Raw genomic sequence first — 13,413 nt, 5'->3', positions numbered from 1 at the left:
TCAGCTCCTCTGGCCGTGGAATCACATACATGCCGCTATCGCTCACAGAACACAACAATTGTACATTCAACGCGCAGGGAGAATGGGAACTCGGCAATGGCGGGCTTCTTGGCGTCCTTCTTAGTTTGAAGACACGGTTCTACTCTGAGCACAAAGTCGTCATTCACGTGAGAACTTTGCGGTGAGCAAATACAAATCGATGGATGTGGATGTGGTACGGCTGGAGGAAGCAAGAAGACAACTCTAGCACGTCTGGAAAAGGCGCTTATTTCGACACAACCAGCCGGTACGTCCCGATAGGATGACGGAAGCCTTGACGGAACGATTGTGGCTTGCGTTCCTTTCACTCGCTTTGCATGCGGCCATGAAAACCTGGGCTCAGGGGACTTGGACCTAGAAGCGGTCCGGGCCATGACGGGAAGGTTCAGCTGTACACCCAACCGCATGATCTTCTTAATTGCGAGTCTCGGCAGGGGGTCACCACGTGTCTGCCTCAGCGGACTATTCGAGCTCCCGTGTATTACTCTCATACGACACAACAGCAGGATGGACTGAAGTAATACTAAGGTGAGCTTGATGATCCACGACTTCGCGCTTAATCTCGGCTGTATCATCTCGATGAGCCACCATTCCAAGAATCGGGTCGGCCAACACCCCCCCTGTGTGATATGGGTGTGAGAGCAGTGATCATATGCTCTCAAGCCTGCGATGACGGCTCGGAGACTTTGTGAAAGCAGCAGGCCTTTACGAAGGGACTCGTGAGGGGTCCTGCAGCAGAAGCCATCACCGCGGGAATCGACTTGCAATACTACAAAAATGTCTCCAGTAAATGCGAGTCTCTTTCCTCTTCGCAGCAAACCTTCCGACCTGGTACGGCAAATCGGCAAGTACAAATAAAGTATGGAGAGAGTTCTATGGGGCAGACTCAAGATTGGCATTTGGAATCAGTCCAGAGCTGCGACAATAGGCAGAATGAGAACCGACATCTGACTTTGAGGCGGCTGCCTTATTACCCCACAGCATCATATTGTAACACTGGCAGTCAGATTTGACAGCTTCAAGGATGGACGATGATGCAACACCAGGAGCGCGGAAAACAGAGCAGACGAGACTCTCGTAAGGAACAGACTTCGTGTGGACAGGGTGTTGAGAGTGTGCTGTGAGGGTAGCGATTCCGCGGGTTCTCGAACACGGGTTCTCTCGAAGGGGCATGTCTCTGACTGACTGGGTCGATCGGGAGTACTTCTCACGGCAGCCCTTGGCGCAAACCACAGGCGACTATAGTACTAGTATCTGCGCGAGCCATTGTCTCATCCGAGGTCTCAGACTTGATCCAGATCCGGCTGTCCGGAGGAAGGTCCCATCTTCGACTGTGTGGGAAGCACTGCAGCACACATCGACAGAAAGCGAGGACAGGGAGTGCCGATCTGCAGTCGTTGCACAGCTCGTCTGTCAATCTGCCTTCATGAAGTTGATAGCTTGTATTCCATCAAGGAATGCGGCACCAAGTCAGCATATATGGATGCATCAAGCTCGACAGGGATCACAGCCGTCCCAGCTTGATTTGTTCCCTCTCTTGTCTCGCGCAACCTCGCGCTGTCTTTCCTAGGCTCAGTCGACCGCCTTGTGTCCATCTCTCGTCGTCTCCTGACCTCTATCTCCTGGTCTCTCCCTCCCTGCTACTGATCCCTCCCCTGATCTTCCATTGTGTCCTCGGTCTTCTCTTATTCTCTCTAGCATCGGGGATGCTCTGCCGCCTGTTCCCTGCTAGACTCTCCATTAGCTTCTTGGCGAAGGATCCAGCTTACCGGATCTTGGGTTACGAGTTGCAGTCGCCCTGGTTTCCACGCAGCCATTCCAGCCGTCATCGGAAACCTTGAATCAGGTTTCGTTGCAGTCCCTCACATTCAGCGGCGACAGTGCCAGCAGCCAATCTTCTTGGAAAGACAGCAGGCGTCATCCTTTTCTCTGGCTTCCCCTCTCGACCTTTGCAGGTGGCTGTTTGTGTCAAAAACCTGAAGGCGTGCGGTTGACGAGTGCAAGGATGCCTGTGGATGACACCAAAGCACCTCTCGTCTCAGCTCGTACTCGCACCTTTCCATGCATGCAGCTTGTCTCCAGAAATGATGGAATCAGTAAATAAGCTCCGCGACTATACAGCACTGCACCCATCTCGCAAACTGGAGCAAAATTTCCGAAAGGAGACACCAAGCAAAGCTGCTTCACAAACGGCAGACGAGGACTGGGATCATCACTCCTGCTGTTTGTTCGCTACTCGCTACAAAGCACTCGCTCATCGCCACGGCCTAGAGTTCAGGCCGCCCAGACCCGCCTCCTCTTTTCTCCCGGCTACCCTCACCCGAAAGGAATATGCATAGTCCATACAGTAACTTGGGCACATGCATGCCATGGCTACCGCCATCTCTCTGCTTGATGTGCTGAACCGATCCAGCCCAGACCATCGAGCAGCGAATCAGGCGGCAGCGTGTGCAACAAAGCTCTTGAAACAGCCAGGATTATCGACCTCCCTTGCGAGTCGGAAGTTTGCTTCTTTGCATGATTTGGCGCCGCCAACCAGCCTCAACTTGCGTCCTGCTTCGTCGCTATTGGTACGTCTAAATGCTACTGCACGTCGCCCGCGCCAGGTATTGGTCGCCTCTTTCTCCTTTCCTCCCTCTACGAAGTACGAGCATCCGTCTCTCCCTCTGCTCCCACCCTCCCCTTTCTGATCATCCCACTACTTGTCGTGTCTCTTTCTCTGCGGTAGCCTGGGGAATCGTCATCTGGATAAGGAAAAGCTCTTACTAACGATTGGACAGATGATCGATTCTCTCTACCAAGCTCAGGCACTGCGCTTAGTCCCGAAGGAACTAAAATAAAGACGGGCACTAGCTCCGGGAGCCCGGAGCGTCTTGCAACCATGACAGGCGGGATCCAAGCCAAGAATTTGCCGTGAAGAGACCGGCTGGGGGCCGCAACCGGGGTCCCCAGATGGGGTGTGTTCGCATCAAGCCCACACAGCTGAAGCTCGCTCAGAGACATTACTACTGCTACATGTTCTTATGGCGTGGGGGAGTGATGCCTCCGTAAACGCCGATTCTGAATGAGAAGACAAAGAAATGCTCCGCTTCATCAATCATTGCTTCTCTCTGATGCGGCAGAGACGGGTCCAAGATCCTATTCGCTGCGTGGCCGCCACAAGAGGGTCATTTGTGCCTCCCGATGCCAACATAGGGTACCATGGCACGAAGAGCACACTGCATCCATGACCAGGACGACGAATAGGAGAATGGGCGTATGCAAAGGCACATGCAAGTGCAAATGCAATCAACGAACATTGTTCGTTTGGCCCATTTCTGGGGAAACCGCTGGATTGGCCTGTGACTGCCAGCGAAGAGCACTCTGCTTCAGTCGTCTGTTTGCACAACTGCCCGGCCTCCAATGCTCCCCAGTGAAACAAGGCACCCCCATTGTCAGTATGACTGCCGTGAGGCCTTATAATTGCTTATTGTCGTCACAGGAATCTCCCATCATCGCAATTGATGTGAGTTGTGGCTGAGACAGGGTCTTGCTGCTCGCCGTCCTCGCTGCACAGATGTGTATGTCCTGGTTCTTACGTCCCAGTTACAAAGTCTGACAGGCAGCGACCCTTTAAAGAGGACCATCTCTCGCGCCTTCTCTCTTGCCAAATCCCCATCATCTCCTGCTGATTCTTCACCACGACCGACTGCAGCCTGTGATCTTTTTCTTTACCTCACCGTACACCTCCGTCCTATCTTTTGAGTGGCCGAATCCTACCCCCTACAGCCAAGGTTCGAAGAGCTAAAATGCCTGTTACATCCATTCTACAGCATCAGAGGGAGAGGGAGAGGCTCACGCAGCCTGACTTGGACACACCTATGCCGGATCATGACCAGGGTCCCAGCATGCGAGAAGAAATGCAGAAGGTCAGGATTCGATGGGCCCTCGCCGTTGAGCAACATGTTCAAGTGTCTTTGCTCACCGAAACGGAAAAGGCTGCCGCAGTAGCTGCGCGATGGATTCCGCCTGATTCGAGTTACAGTATGGAGATTCTCAATCGCCCGTTTAACCCTGCCTCTTTGAAAGCTTCTACACCGTCTACCAGTCGAGGCTCCTCCGGCGTGCGCAAGGCAAGTCAGACGAGTGGGAGAAAGCGTGGTCCATCGCAGGTTCCCCCCCATGACGGCCACAATACGAGACGACTACCTCCGACGGACCACAATTCCAGACCTGGAGCATCTAAGATGCAGCAGCATAATTCTCAGCAGTGTTCTTCCCGAGATCACAATCCTGGTCAGGTCTCTCCAGATGTATATAACGTCACACATCGTGCTGTAGACGCCCTTCGGGCTCAGAGGCGGGGTGAAACGGCGTCCAATGACAACAATGCTCGGCAGCTGATTTCCAGTCCTCTTGCCAATGGGCAGACTGCTCCAAGGGCATACAACTCTGCCTATACTCCTCCTGCGAGTCAGAGTAGCACACAGACATCTTCGTTGAAGCAGAGTGGTAGACAAGCACCACACGCGAACCATCACGCTGGGCATCCATCTCCAGTGGAATGGGATGCGGTGCGGGCATCTTCTTATGCACCGAATGCTATTGTGAGCAAGATCAAACCGCATTCTGCCTGGACGACTGCTAACGTCATTGGATAGGAGGCCGGGAGCAGGCTCAGAGAGAATGCCATCGCTCCTCAACCACAGGTATCAAGTACCACTACCAGCAATCAACCTCAGCAGATAGCCGGTTGGCAGCATGCTTATTCACAGTCAACGACTACTCCTCGACCGGCGTCGCATCAACAGTCCGTGCCATCCGCCCAGTCGGTCATGTGTCTGAAGAGCATCGTAGCTCCCCAAACACCAGTGGTCAGGGATCCAACGGTGGCTGCTCCTTCAGGACGCCCTCAACGGCCAGAGGCTACTACACGATCCGCGGCGTTCTCATATCCGGCGACCACGCCACAGGGCGTACTAGCATCACAAGCACTGGCAGCTTCGCAACTACTGGTCGTGCCAACGTCCCTCTATACGCAGCCTGCACAGTCGCCGCAACCCGTCGGTCCTCAGCCTGCATATACGCAGCCTACCGATGCACAACCTCCCCATTCATGGCCTCACCAGACTCAATCTGCCTTCTCACGACCCTCCCCATCCCAACCTTATTCACAGCTCGCGGGTTCGGAATCTGGGTGCACGCTTTCTGACTCTTCACGGCCCTACAACCCGCAGCCCGTATATTCACAGCCGGTGGCGGCTTCCCAGCAAGCAAATGTTACACATCCAGAGGCCACCCCACGGCCAGTAGCGACTTTGCAATCCACGGTAGCTTCTAATTCACCGGCAACTCCAAGGCCATCTGAGTCATCACAGCCAACGACAGCTGCACAACAACCTGCCCTTCCGCAGCATGCAATGTTTTCACAGCCATTAGCTTTCCGAACAATGACGACCTCACATGCCGCAGGCTCTCCGCAGCAACTGGCAATTCGACCCGCAGCGGCGGGTGACTCTCGCAGTTCGGCTTGCAAAGGCCGCAGAGAAAGTACAAAGGTCCCCCAAGTCCACGATCCACGCTCTCTCTATGACCCAAAAGGATCAGCCATAGTTAAAATGACGCCGAGCTACGGGAACAAAGTGGTCGACTTTATTTTGAAGCATGAGCCGTCAGTTGTTGTGGGTTCGCAGTTGTCCAATACTCTACCCAAGGAGACCGCCGTTCATTACAACAGTGTATTGTCCTACCAAGCCCAGAACCTGGGACTTTCCTTTCCTCACGGGCGCCCAGAGTCACACAATGGCATCGACCCAAGACTTGCACCACCTCAAGTCGTGCCAGCCTCGCAAGAGGCCCAGGGCATGCAGCCGACAGTTACGCATACTGGTCGAACACAGCCTTTCCAGCAAGTACACAGCACGGAAGCTTCGCCTCGCCACGACCAATTCAATGGCCCGGCACGGCGGAGTGATGTTCAAACGCAATCTTCTTCTGGAGTACCTCCTACCGGGAGAGTACAAAATGGCTCGACCAGTTGCGTGCGTCATCCCCAACCGCCGGTCCAGCAATCCCTAAATAAAGGGGGGAAGGGGCCAGCAGGAGCCGGCTCCCGCGGTGATGTTCAAGAGGTCACTCAGATGGATTGGCAAGCTGCCAATGATGGAAATCAGAGACGCCAGGGCGACATCCAAGTGGTCTCCCGGCAGGATTGGCAAGCCGCCAATGAAGATACCAGTGGCCGCCAGTCCGCTTACGGAGCCCAGCCTGTTGTAGCCTCTGCTCCAGCGAAGACGCAAAGCGTGTCTCAGCCATTTGTGGCATTCGTAACAAATATCCAGGGCAATAAGCCATTGTCGAAAGCCCAGCGCCCCGTCCGCGCACCCGTCAAAGCTCCAACAATACCAGCAAAGACTCCAGCAGCGTCAACGAGACCTCAGGCGTCCAGGAAAGCAAAAGGCCAATCTAAACCGACCCCCGCATCTGGTGGTGTTCAGAAACGAAAATCCAGTCGTGTTGGTCAAACCACGCCGCCTCGACCTGCGGCGGTCCAGCCTGCAGTGCCTAGAAGTACGGTGCCTCCAGCTGTGGTGCCCCAAGCTGCGGTGCCTCAACCCGAGATGCCTCAGACTTCGCTTCCGTCATCTAGACGAGAGCAACAGCCCGCTGCTTATGTTTCGGGCTCAGGATTGGGGTTGACCCAAGACGACGTGAATCGTTGGCAAGAGGAACGGCAGAATCCCTATCGTCTGCCCTCGTTCAGCGACGCTTTTGGTCATATTAGGATGGATACGTGCTCAATCGGTTATCAGCAGACTTCATATGAAGCTCGCGGAGGCAAATTTGACCTTGCCGCTTATCGCATATAGTTTATGACGTGTTGCACAGGCCTTTGCTTGGCCCTTGCATTGGAGCGGCGAATGATGATTGGCAATTTGAATGGGTATATCTGAGGGATCAAGCGAAATGTCAAGCCTTGTAGACCGATTGCCCAATGGCGAGCCGAGCGATGAACCAAGGCCGCCGACAGCCTCGCTGAGCATATAGGAATAGCCTAGATAGAATGGAACCCATCTTTTCTCTTAAAACCAGTGGCGGTATAGAGTCGATGAGGACAAATGCCGATAAATGAAAGTCAAGTCCCCCCCCCCCACAAAGGTATGTTTTACAATGGCCACAGGACTCCATGATTCTTGAGAGAGGAGGATCTTATCCATCCATATGCCGGTATTGTTGCCAAGCACCACCACGGCCACGACGACGCAGCCAGTTGATATGTTAGTGCTCGGATCGAATCCATGTTGTTGGTTCCATTTGGCGCGAGGCGAACCGCAAAAGCACACAAGTCATTCGCTAGAGGGAGTTTGAGTTTCGAGAGGACAGGGCTGGGGAATCATCCATGATGCGTGTACTCCTTAGTTCATTGATCATCGGCTCACATGGCCCAGCATACGTATGCGGTCCAATCGGTCGTATCCGCCAAGATGCGACGCTGGGCCAACATGCTATTTCATAAAGCGTCAGAAGCGTGTTCGCATCTTGGGTTCTCCCCTCACTGCATCTGTCCAATGGCATCAGACGATCGCCGGTTGCACGATGTAACTTAGCCAACCTATCCTTGCCACGGGCTGGTATTCATGCAGACTCTCCTTTGTGGCCCGTAGGACAGCGATTGCCCTAAAACTGGGCAACATCGCAACCCAGCCTCACTTGAAGGCGGAAGGACGAGGAAGGGTAGGACAAGGCCTTGCAGAGGTATTGTTGCAACGGCTGGGTGAATCCGGGGGAAAGATGGGTTCCCGTCTTTCTCCGCATTGATCGGCATCGGCTCCGCTTCGTCCATGTCAGCATGCTCTTCTGAACCCAGTCCAACAACTTGTAAATGCGAAGCGAGTGTTATGGGATTCACCCGGTCTTCCCACCGCCCGTTCCTCTGCATAGGTCTCTTGGGCTGTTTCGTATCTGCATCTCCACACCGCCCGTCACTATGAGGTAGAGAGCAAGCAGGCATCGTGGGACAGCAGGAGCTGCTCGCATGCAGCGTATCATTGGACTAAGAGAGGAAGAGGAAAAGAGGGGAAATGAGCTTGATGAGAGGAGTCGTCCCGACGGCGTGACAGTATTTAAGAGCACGAGTCTCCCTTGTTTCCGGTAGAATCAAAGTGTTGAGCAAAGAGGGTTGTTGCGAAGACTAAGGTTGAGCCTCCCGTCTGCGCATATAATTCAATTGGCATACTTCCCATGCCGCAAGCCCGCTTCAGCAGAATAGTACGACAATCGTGATGAATTTGTTTCCGGCAGGCCTGCTCGCGCTCGTCTGCGTGGGAACTGCCGTCGCTCAAAGCAACAGCCCAGCCAGCTATAAAGTCCGGACACCGCCACTAGACACGGACTGGACTTACAAGGTGGGCACTAATCCATGGCCAGAGTATCCTCGGCCTCAGCTCCAGCGTGATGCCTGGCAAAGTCTCAATGGTATATGGACGTTTCAGCCTGCCGGGGCTGGGGCAGGCGACTCCGGTAGTCCTCCGGAGGGTCCACTTCAGAGCGAGGTGCTCGTGCCGTCTTGCATCGAGAGTGGGCTCTCGGGATTGCAGGTCATGAATATCACGGACATGTGGTTTGCGACGAGCTTCAATGTACCACACAGTTGGAGCGGGCAATCTGTCATCCTGAACTTTGAGGCCGTTGACTACCAGGCGGTGGTGTTTGTGAACGGAGCCAAGGTTGGGAACCACACCGGGGGATATTTTCGGTTCGCATTGGATATCACCGAATTTGTGAAGTTTGGTGATGAGAACGAACTGTAAGTCAGCCACGCCTGCCTGTGCGTTGGCTTGGAGCAGCAACGGCATAAGGTTCAGCTTGAGCGACAGAAAAGATGCGTGCATGAGTTCATAGCTGTACTGACCCGGAAGCAGGACTGTGTTCGTTCACGATCCCACCGACCTGGACGTCATTCCGATCGGAAAGCAAACGCGGAATCCTAGCCACATATTCTACAGATCGTGCTCCGGAATATGGCAGTCTGTATGGCTAGAGAATGTGCCTTCAAACCATATCACACAGCTCGACGTTGCTGCGGGCATGGATGGAACAGGTGCGAAACCAGCGGGATACCCTCCCATGAGACGCCTTGTGGTGGCGATTTCTTCTAACGCAATGCCATAGTTTGCGTAACCGTTCACAGCTCGAAAAAGCAAGGAGCCGCAGCCAAAGTGTCCGTCATCGGGCTCGACGGGCGAACTATTGCTTCGCACAAGGGCCCATCGGATAAGGAGTTCACGTTCAAGGTTCAGCACCCAAAGCTTTGGTCTCCATCTTCTCCAACTCTGTATAACCTGACGGTGACCCTTGGCGACGATGAGGTTTCCAGCTACACTGGATTTCGCACAATTTCCTCTGGCCAGGTCAAGGGGGTCCAGCGGCCACTTTTGAATGGAGAGTTCACATTCATGTTCGGTACGCTCGACCAAGGGTTTTGGCCAGACGGACTATATGTGCCGCCCAACAAAGAAGCCCTTGTATACGATCTGAAGATGCTCAAGGGTCTGGGCTTCAACACCGTCAGAAAGCATGTAAGTAGTCCGTTGATGCGGTTGCTGCCGAGAACGCCGTCGAGTAGACAGCTAAACCGAGTTATTCGTCGCAGATCAAGGTTGAGCCGGATTTGTTTTACCGAGCCTGCGACGAGATGGGTCTGATGGTCATCCAAGACATGCCCAGTCTGACCAACGACGGGAGTCGGCCCCCTAACCCGGACCAACAGGCGGAATTCCAACGTCAGCTGGAAGTGCTGGTCAACGAGCACAAGAACTACCCGTCAATTGTGACATGGGTTCGTCTTCTTCCAGGATCCTGCCCGCAAGTGCTGTGAGCACTGATTCAGGCTGACTGAACCATTCCTAGGTCATTTACAACGAAGGATGGGGGCAGCTCAAGGGCCCACCGTATCCCGAAGTGAAGCTTGTGGAAGTCGTTCGCAGCATCGACCCCACGAGGCTCATAGACGCGACGACGGGCTGGAATGACCACGGAGCTGGCGATTTCTCAGTGAGCTGATTTTATGTCGACGCATGCGTTGCCCAAGATGAGAAGCTGGCTGACCAAGGCGTGATGGTTTAGGACAACCACCATTATGCAAACCCTCAATGCGGCACGCCCTTCTACTCCACCCCTTCATCTCCGTACGACCCCAGCCGTATTGGATTCCAGGGCGAGTTTGGTGGCGTCGGCCACAACGTGTCCATCGAACAGTTAGTTTTCCATATCCCCTCTTCACCCTTCTAGAGTATTTCCCAGAAGGTGGGTGTGTTGTGAAGGTCAAGCGTCTGACTTATGATTAGTCTTTGGAATGTCCAAGAGGCCATCAACACCATCAATCAGACTTACGAAGTCGACGCTGATCTAGCTACATACAACTACCGCGCGAGCGTCCTGTTCCGCGAGTTTCTCGAGCAGGTGCAGCGCTATGCTTGTAGCGGCGGTATTTGGACACAGACGACCGACGTCGAAGGTGAAGTCAACGGACTATACACGTATGATCGCCGAGTCTTGAGGCCAGACGCGAAGCAGTGGAAGAGCGATATCAAAAAGCTGTACTCCGCGGCGGCAGGTAGACGATGATTGAGCAGCAGTGTGTGGCCACGCCATGATGGCAAGCTGCTTTGCTTGATGGCTTTGGAAGTCCAATTGATAGATCCCGTATGTAGGACATCATTGGAAGAAAATGATGACTTGTCATAGAAACCCATTCTCAATATTCGTATGCAGAAAGTGTGATGATGCCTCAGAATCTGCTCTGGATGCTGCCTTCCACAATTGCATCTCTCATCTTCACCCCACCTGCCACATGCAAAACAGGCTGCTCTGCTCTTGCCCGCCGTGCTCCGAGTTCCTGGCTACTGATCAGCTATCCCCAGGACGGCTAGACCAGCACTGGAATATCCCCCTCGCCCCACCATCCCGCAATCGTATTCGGATCTCTGACCGCTAGGCAATTTCTGATAAAGTTTGCAAGTCAACGAGATCAAAAGCCACTTCATCGTCCCACAATCATGTGATAGAGCTCCTTTTCAGCATATCCGTCATGTCATGAACAGGGGTCCTGTGCGGTATTCAATTTGATTCTGCTCTTGCACATTGGCCAATTGGACAGAGTTTTGCTTGTGACAGTCTTTTCCGCCGTCCAAGAGACAATACGGAGCCACGAAGAACGACAATAAATACTCAGACGGCGATACGTGCTTCTCGGCCACTTCAACATCGGACTTGTACATTGGCTCTCCCGGGAGCCTCATTGGTGTTCGACTCCTCCAATTGCTTCGATACCTAGATTACGCGATCGTCTTTGGCTCTCGACTTGACGAATTCTTCCCGTACGAGCAGCTTCTGCGCACCTTTACCTCCGTCTCTCGAACCATCTACAATCCCAGACCTCAATGTCGAAAACATCAACGTCGGAAGTCCATACCCGCGAGCGGCGCGACCTCTACCATGAGGCCGACGTTGTCGTCGTCGGTGCTGGCGTCTTTGGCTGCGCGGCCGCTTTTGCGCTGGCAAACCAGGGACGCTCTGTGCTTCTTCTCGAGAGATGGTTGCACGAGCCTGACAGGATTGTGGGCGAACTGCTACAACCGGGCGGGTTGACGGCCCTGAGAAAGCTGGGCCTGGGCCACTGTGTCGAGAACATCGACGCGATCCCGTGCTACGGCTACAACGTCATCTACCACGGAGAGCCGTGCGCCATTCCCTACCCCAGCCTCAACGAAAAGGGCGAAGTGACACATGCGTGGGGAGGCAGAGGGACGGGCGAAGGAATTAAGCAAGAAGGATGCGGCTTCCATCACGGCAAGTTCATCACGCAGCTGCGCAAGGCTTGCTTGGGCCACAAGAACATCACGGTGGTCGAGACGGAGGTTGTCAAGACGATTCGAGGAGAGCACACAGACCAGGTTCTGGGCGTCGAGACGCGGACGACGGTCAACAAGGAGACCGGGGAGAAGAAGAGCGACTACTTCTTCGGCCAGCTCACCATTATAGCCGACGGCTACGACTCCAAGTTCCGAAAGCAGGTCCTGGAAACGAAACCTGTCGTCAAGAGCAAGTTCTACGCCTTGGAACTCATCGACACGAAGCTACCACTGCCCTTCCACGGCCACGTTATCATCGGCAACGCTTACCCCATCCTCCTCTACCAGATCGGCACCCACGAGACGAGAGCGCTCTTCGACGTGCCCCAGAACATTCCCGAGGCCTCCCCCGAAGCCGGAGGCGTCCGCGGCTACATCAAGAACTGCGCCATTCCCGCGCTCCCCGAGTCCGTTCGCCCGGCCGCCGAGCAGGCGCTCGCCGACGGCAAGATCCCCCGCAGCATGCCCAACAGCTGGCTCCCCGCGGTGCCCCAGACGCCGAGCGGCCTCGTCATCCTCGGCGACGCGCTCAACATGCGGCACCCCCTGACGGGCGGCGGCATGACTGTCGCCTTCAACGACGCCCTGCTGCTGGCCGAGCTGCTGCACCCCGACCGCATCCCGAACCTCGAGGACACGGCGGCGATCCGCGACGCCATGCACAAGCTCTACTGGCGCCGCAAGAACTTCACCAGCATCATCAACACGCTCGCGCAGGCCCTGTACTCGCTCTTCGCCGCAAACGACCGCCAGCTGCGCGCCCTGCAGATGGGCTGCTTCGAGTACTTCCGCCGCGGCTGGACCGACGGCCCAGCCGGCCTGCTCGGCGGCATCATCCAGCGGCCGCTCGTCCTGGCCTACCACTTCTTCTACGTCGCCTTCGTGGCCATCTGGATGAACGCCTGCAACGTCATTGGCGGACCGCTCGGCTTCTGGAAGCTGCCCCTTGCGCTGATCGACGCCATCCTCATCCTGTGGAAGGCTTGCATCGTCTTTTTGCCAGTCATCTGGCGGGAGGGCTTCCAATAAGCAACTGACAGCGTCCTCCTCTTCCTGTCTCATACATATCTCTCTGCTTTTGTAAAAAGATGTCGATGTCGTTTTTGTTTGTTTTGTTTTGCCTCAGGCGACACACGGAGTTTCACACGGCTAGCAAATATGAATGCATGGGGTTGGGTATTCTCTCACTTCTCTCCACCCACTATTCAATAGAGTTGTGGCATGATACACAGAATCTTGCTAGACTACAGCATGGCTGGCGGCCATCTTGGTTCGCTGCCTGCCAAGGGGAAAAGAAAATTGAAGGGGAGTGAAACAAGAGGGCAATATTGCCGGGCTTTGGATGAGCAAATGTGATTTACGCAGTTATGGCTAGAGAACGATGCTAGAGACATTAGATAATAATTGTAATTAATACCTTATTCTTCCACGTATGTGTCTCTTCTTAGTTTTTCCATGCCCTGCCTGTCTGATGCTGATGCAG

General features: G+C 54.4%; 3 protein-coding genes across 3 annotated transcripts; all 3 read left to right on the top strand.

Annotated features, from left to right (window-relative positions):
* Positions 1-3,827: 3,827 nt before the first annotated feature.
* BBK36DRAFT_1137059 (hypothetical protein) lies at positions 3,828-4,359 on the top strand (the record flags this gene model as incomplete). The annotated part of the gene is made up of 2 exons (XM_024893132.1): positions 3,828-4,062; positions 4,127-4,359. The coding sequence occupies 2 exons, from the start codon at positions 3,828-3,830 to the stop codon at positions 4,357-4,359; spliced, it is 468 nt and encodes a 155-aa protein (XP_024753709.1).
* Positions 4,360-8,300: 3,941 nt separating this feature from the next.
* BBK36DRAFT_45332 (glycoside hydrolase family 2 protein) lies at positions 8,301-10,644 on the top strand (the record flags this gene model as incomplete). Its single annotated transcript, XM_024898089.1, has 7 exons — positions 8,301-8,824; positions 8,937-9,118; positions 9,190-9,596; positions 9,671-9,856; positions 9,928-10,071; positions 10,144-10,274; positions 10,365-10,644. 7 exons carry the CDS (start codon positions 8,301-8,303, stop codon positions 10,642-10,644), a joined length of 1,854 nt encoding a protein of 617 aa, XP_024753708.1.
* Positions 10,645-11,459: 815 nt separating this feature from the next.
* BBK36DRAFT_1155196 (squalene monooxygenase-like protein) lies at positions 11,460-12,959 on the top strand (the record flags this gene model as incomplete). Its single annotated transcript, XM_024893804.1, has 1 exon — positions 11,460-12,959. One exon carries the CDS (start codon positions 11,460-11,462, stop codon positions 12,957-12,959), a length of 1,500 nt encoding a protein of 499 aa, XP_024753707.1.
* Between the last annotated feature and the right edge of the window lie 454 nt (positions 12,960-13,413).

This window comes from Trichoderma citrinoviride (genome assembly GCF_003025115.1).
Source record: "Trichoderma citrinoviride strain TUCIM 6016 unplaced genomic scaffold BBK36scaffold_1, whole genome shotgun sequence".
Classification (NCBI taxonomy): Eukaryota; Fungi; Ascomycota; class Sordariomycetes; order Hypocreales; family Hypocreaceae; genus Trichoderma; species Trichoderma citrinoviride.
The sequence above is the reverse complement of the archived record's forward strand: the minus strand, read 5'-3'. Positions and strand labels throughout refer to the sequence as shown.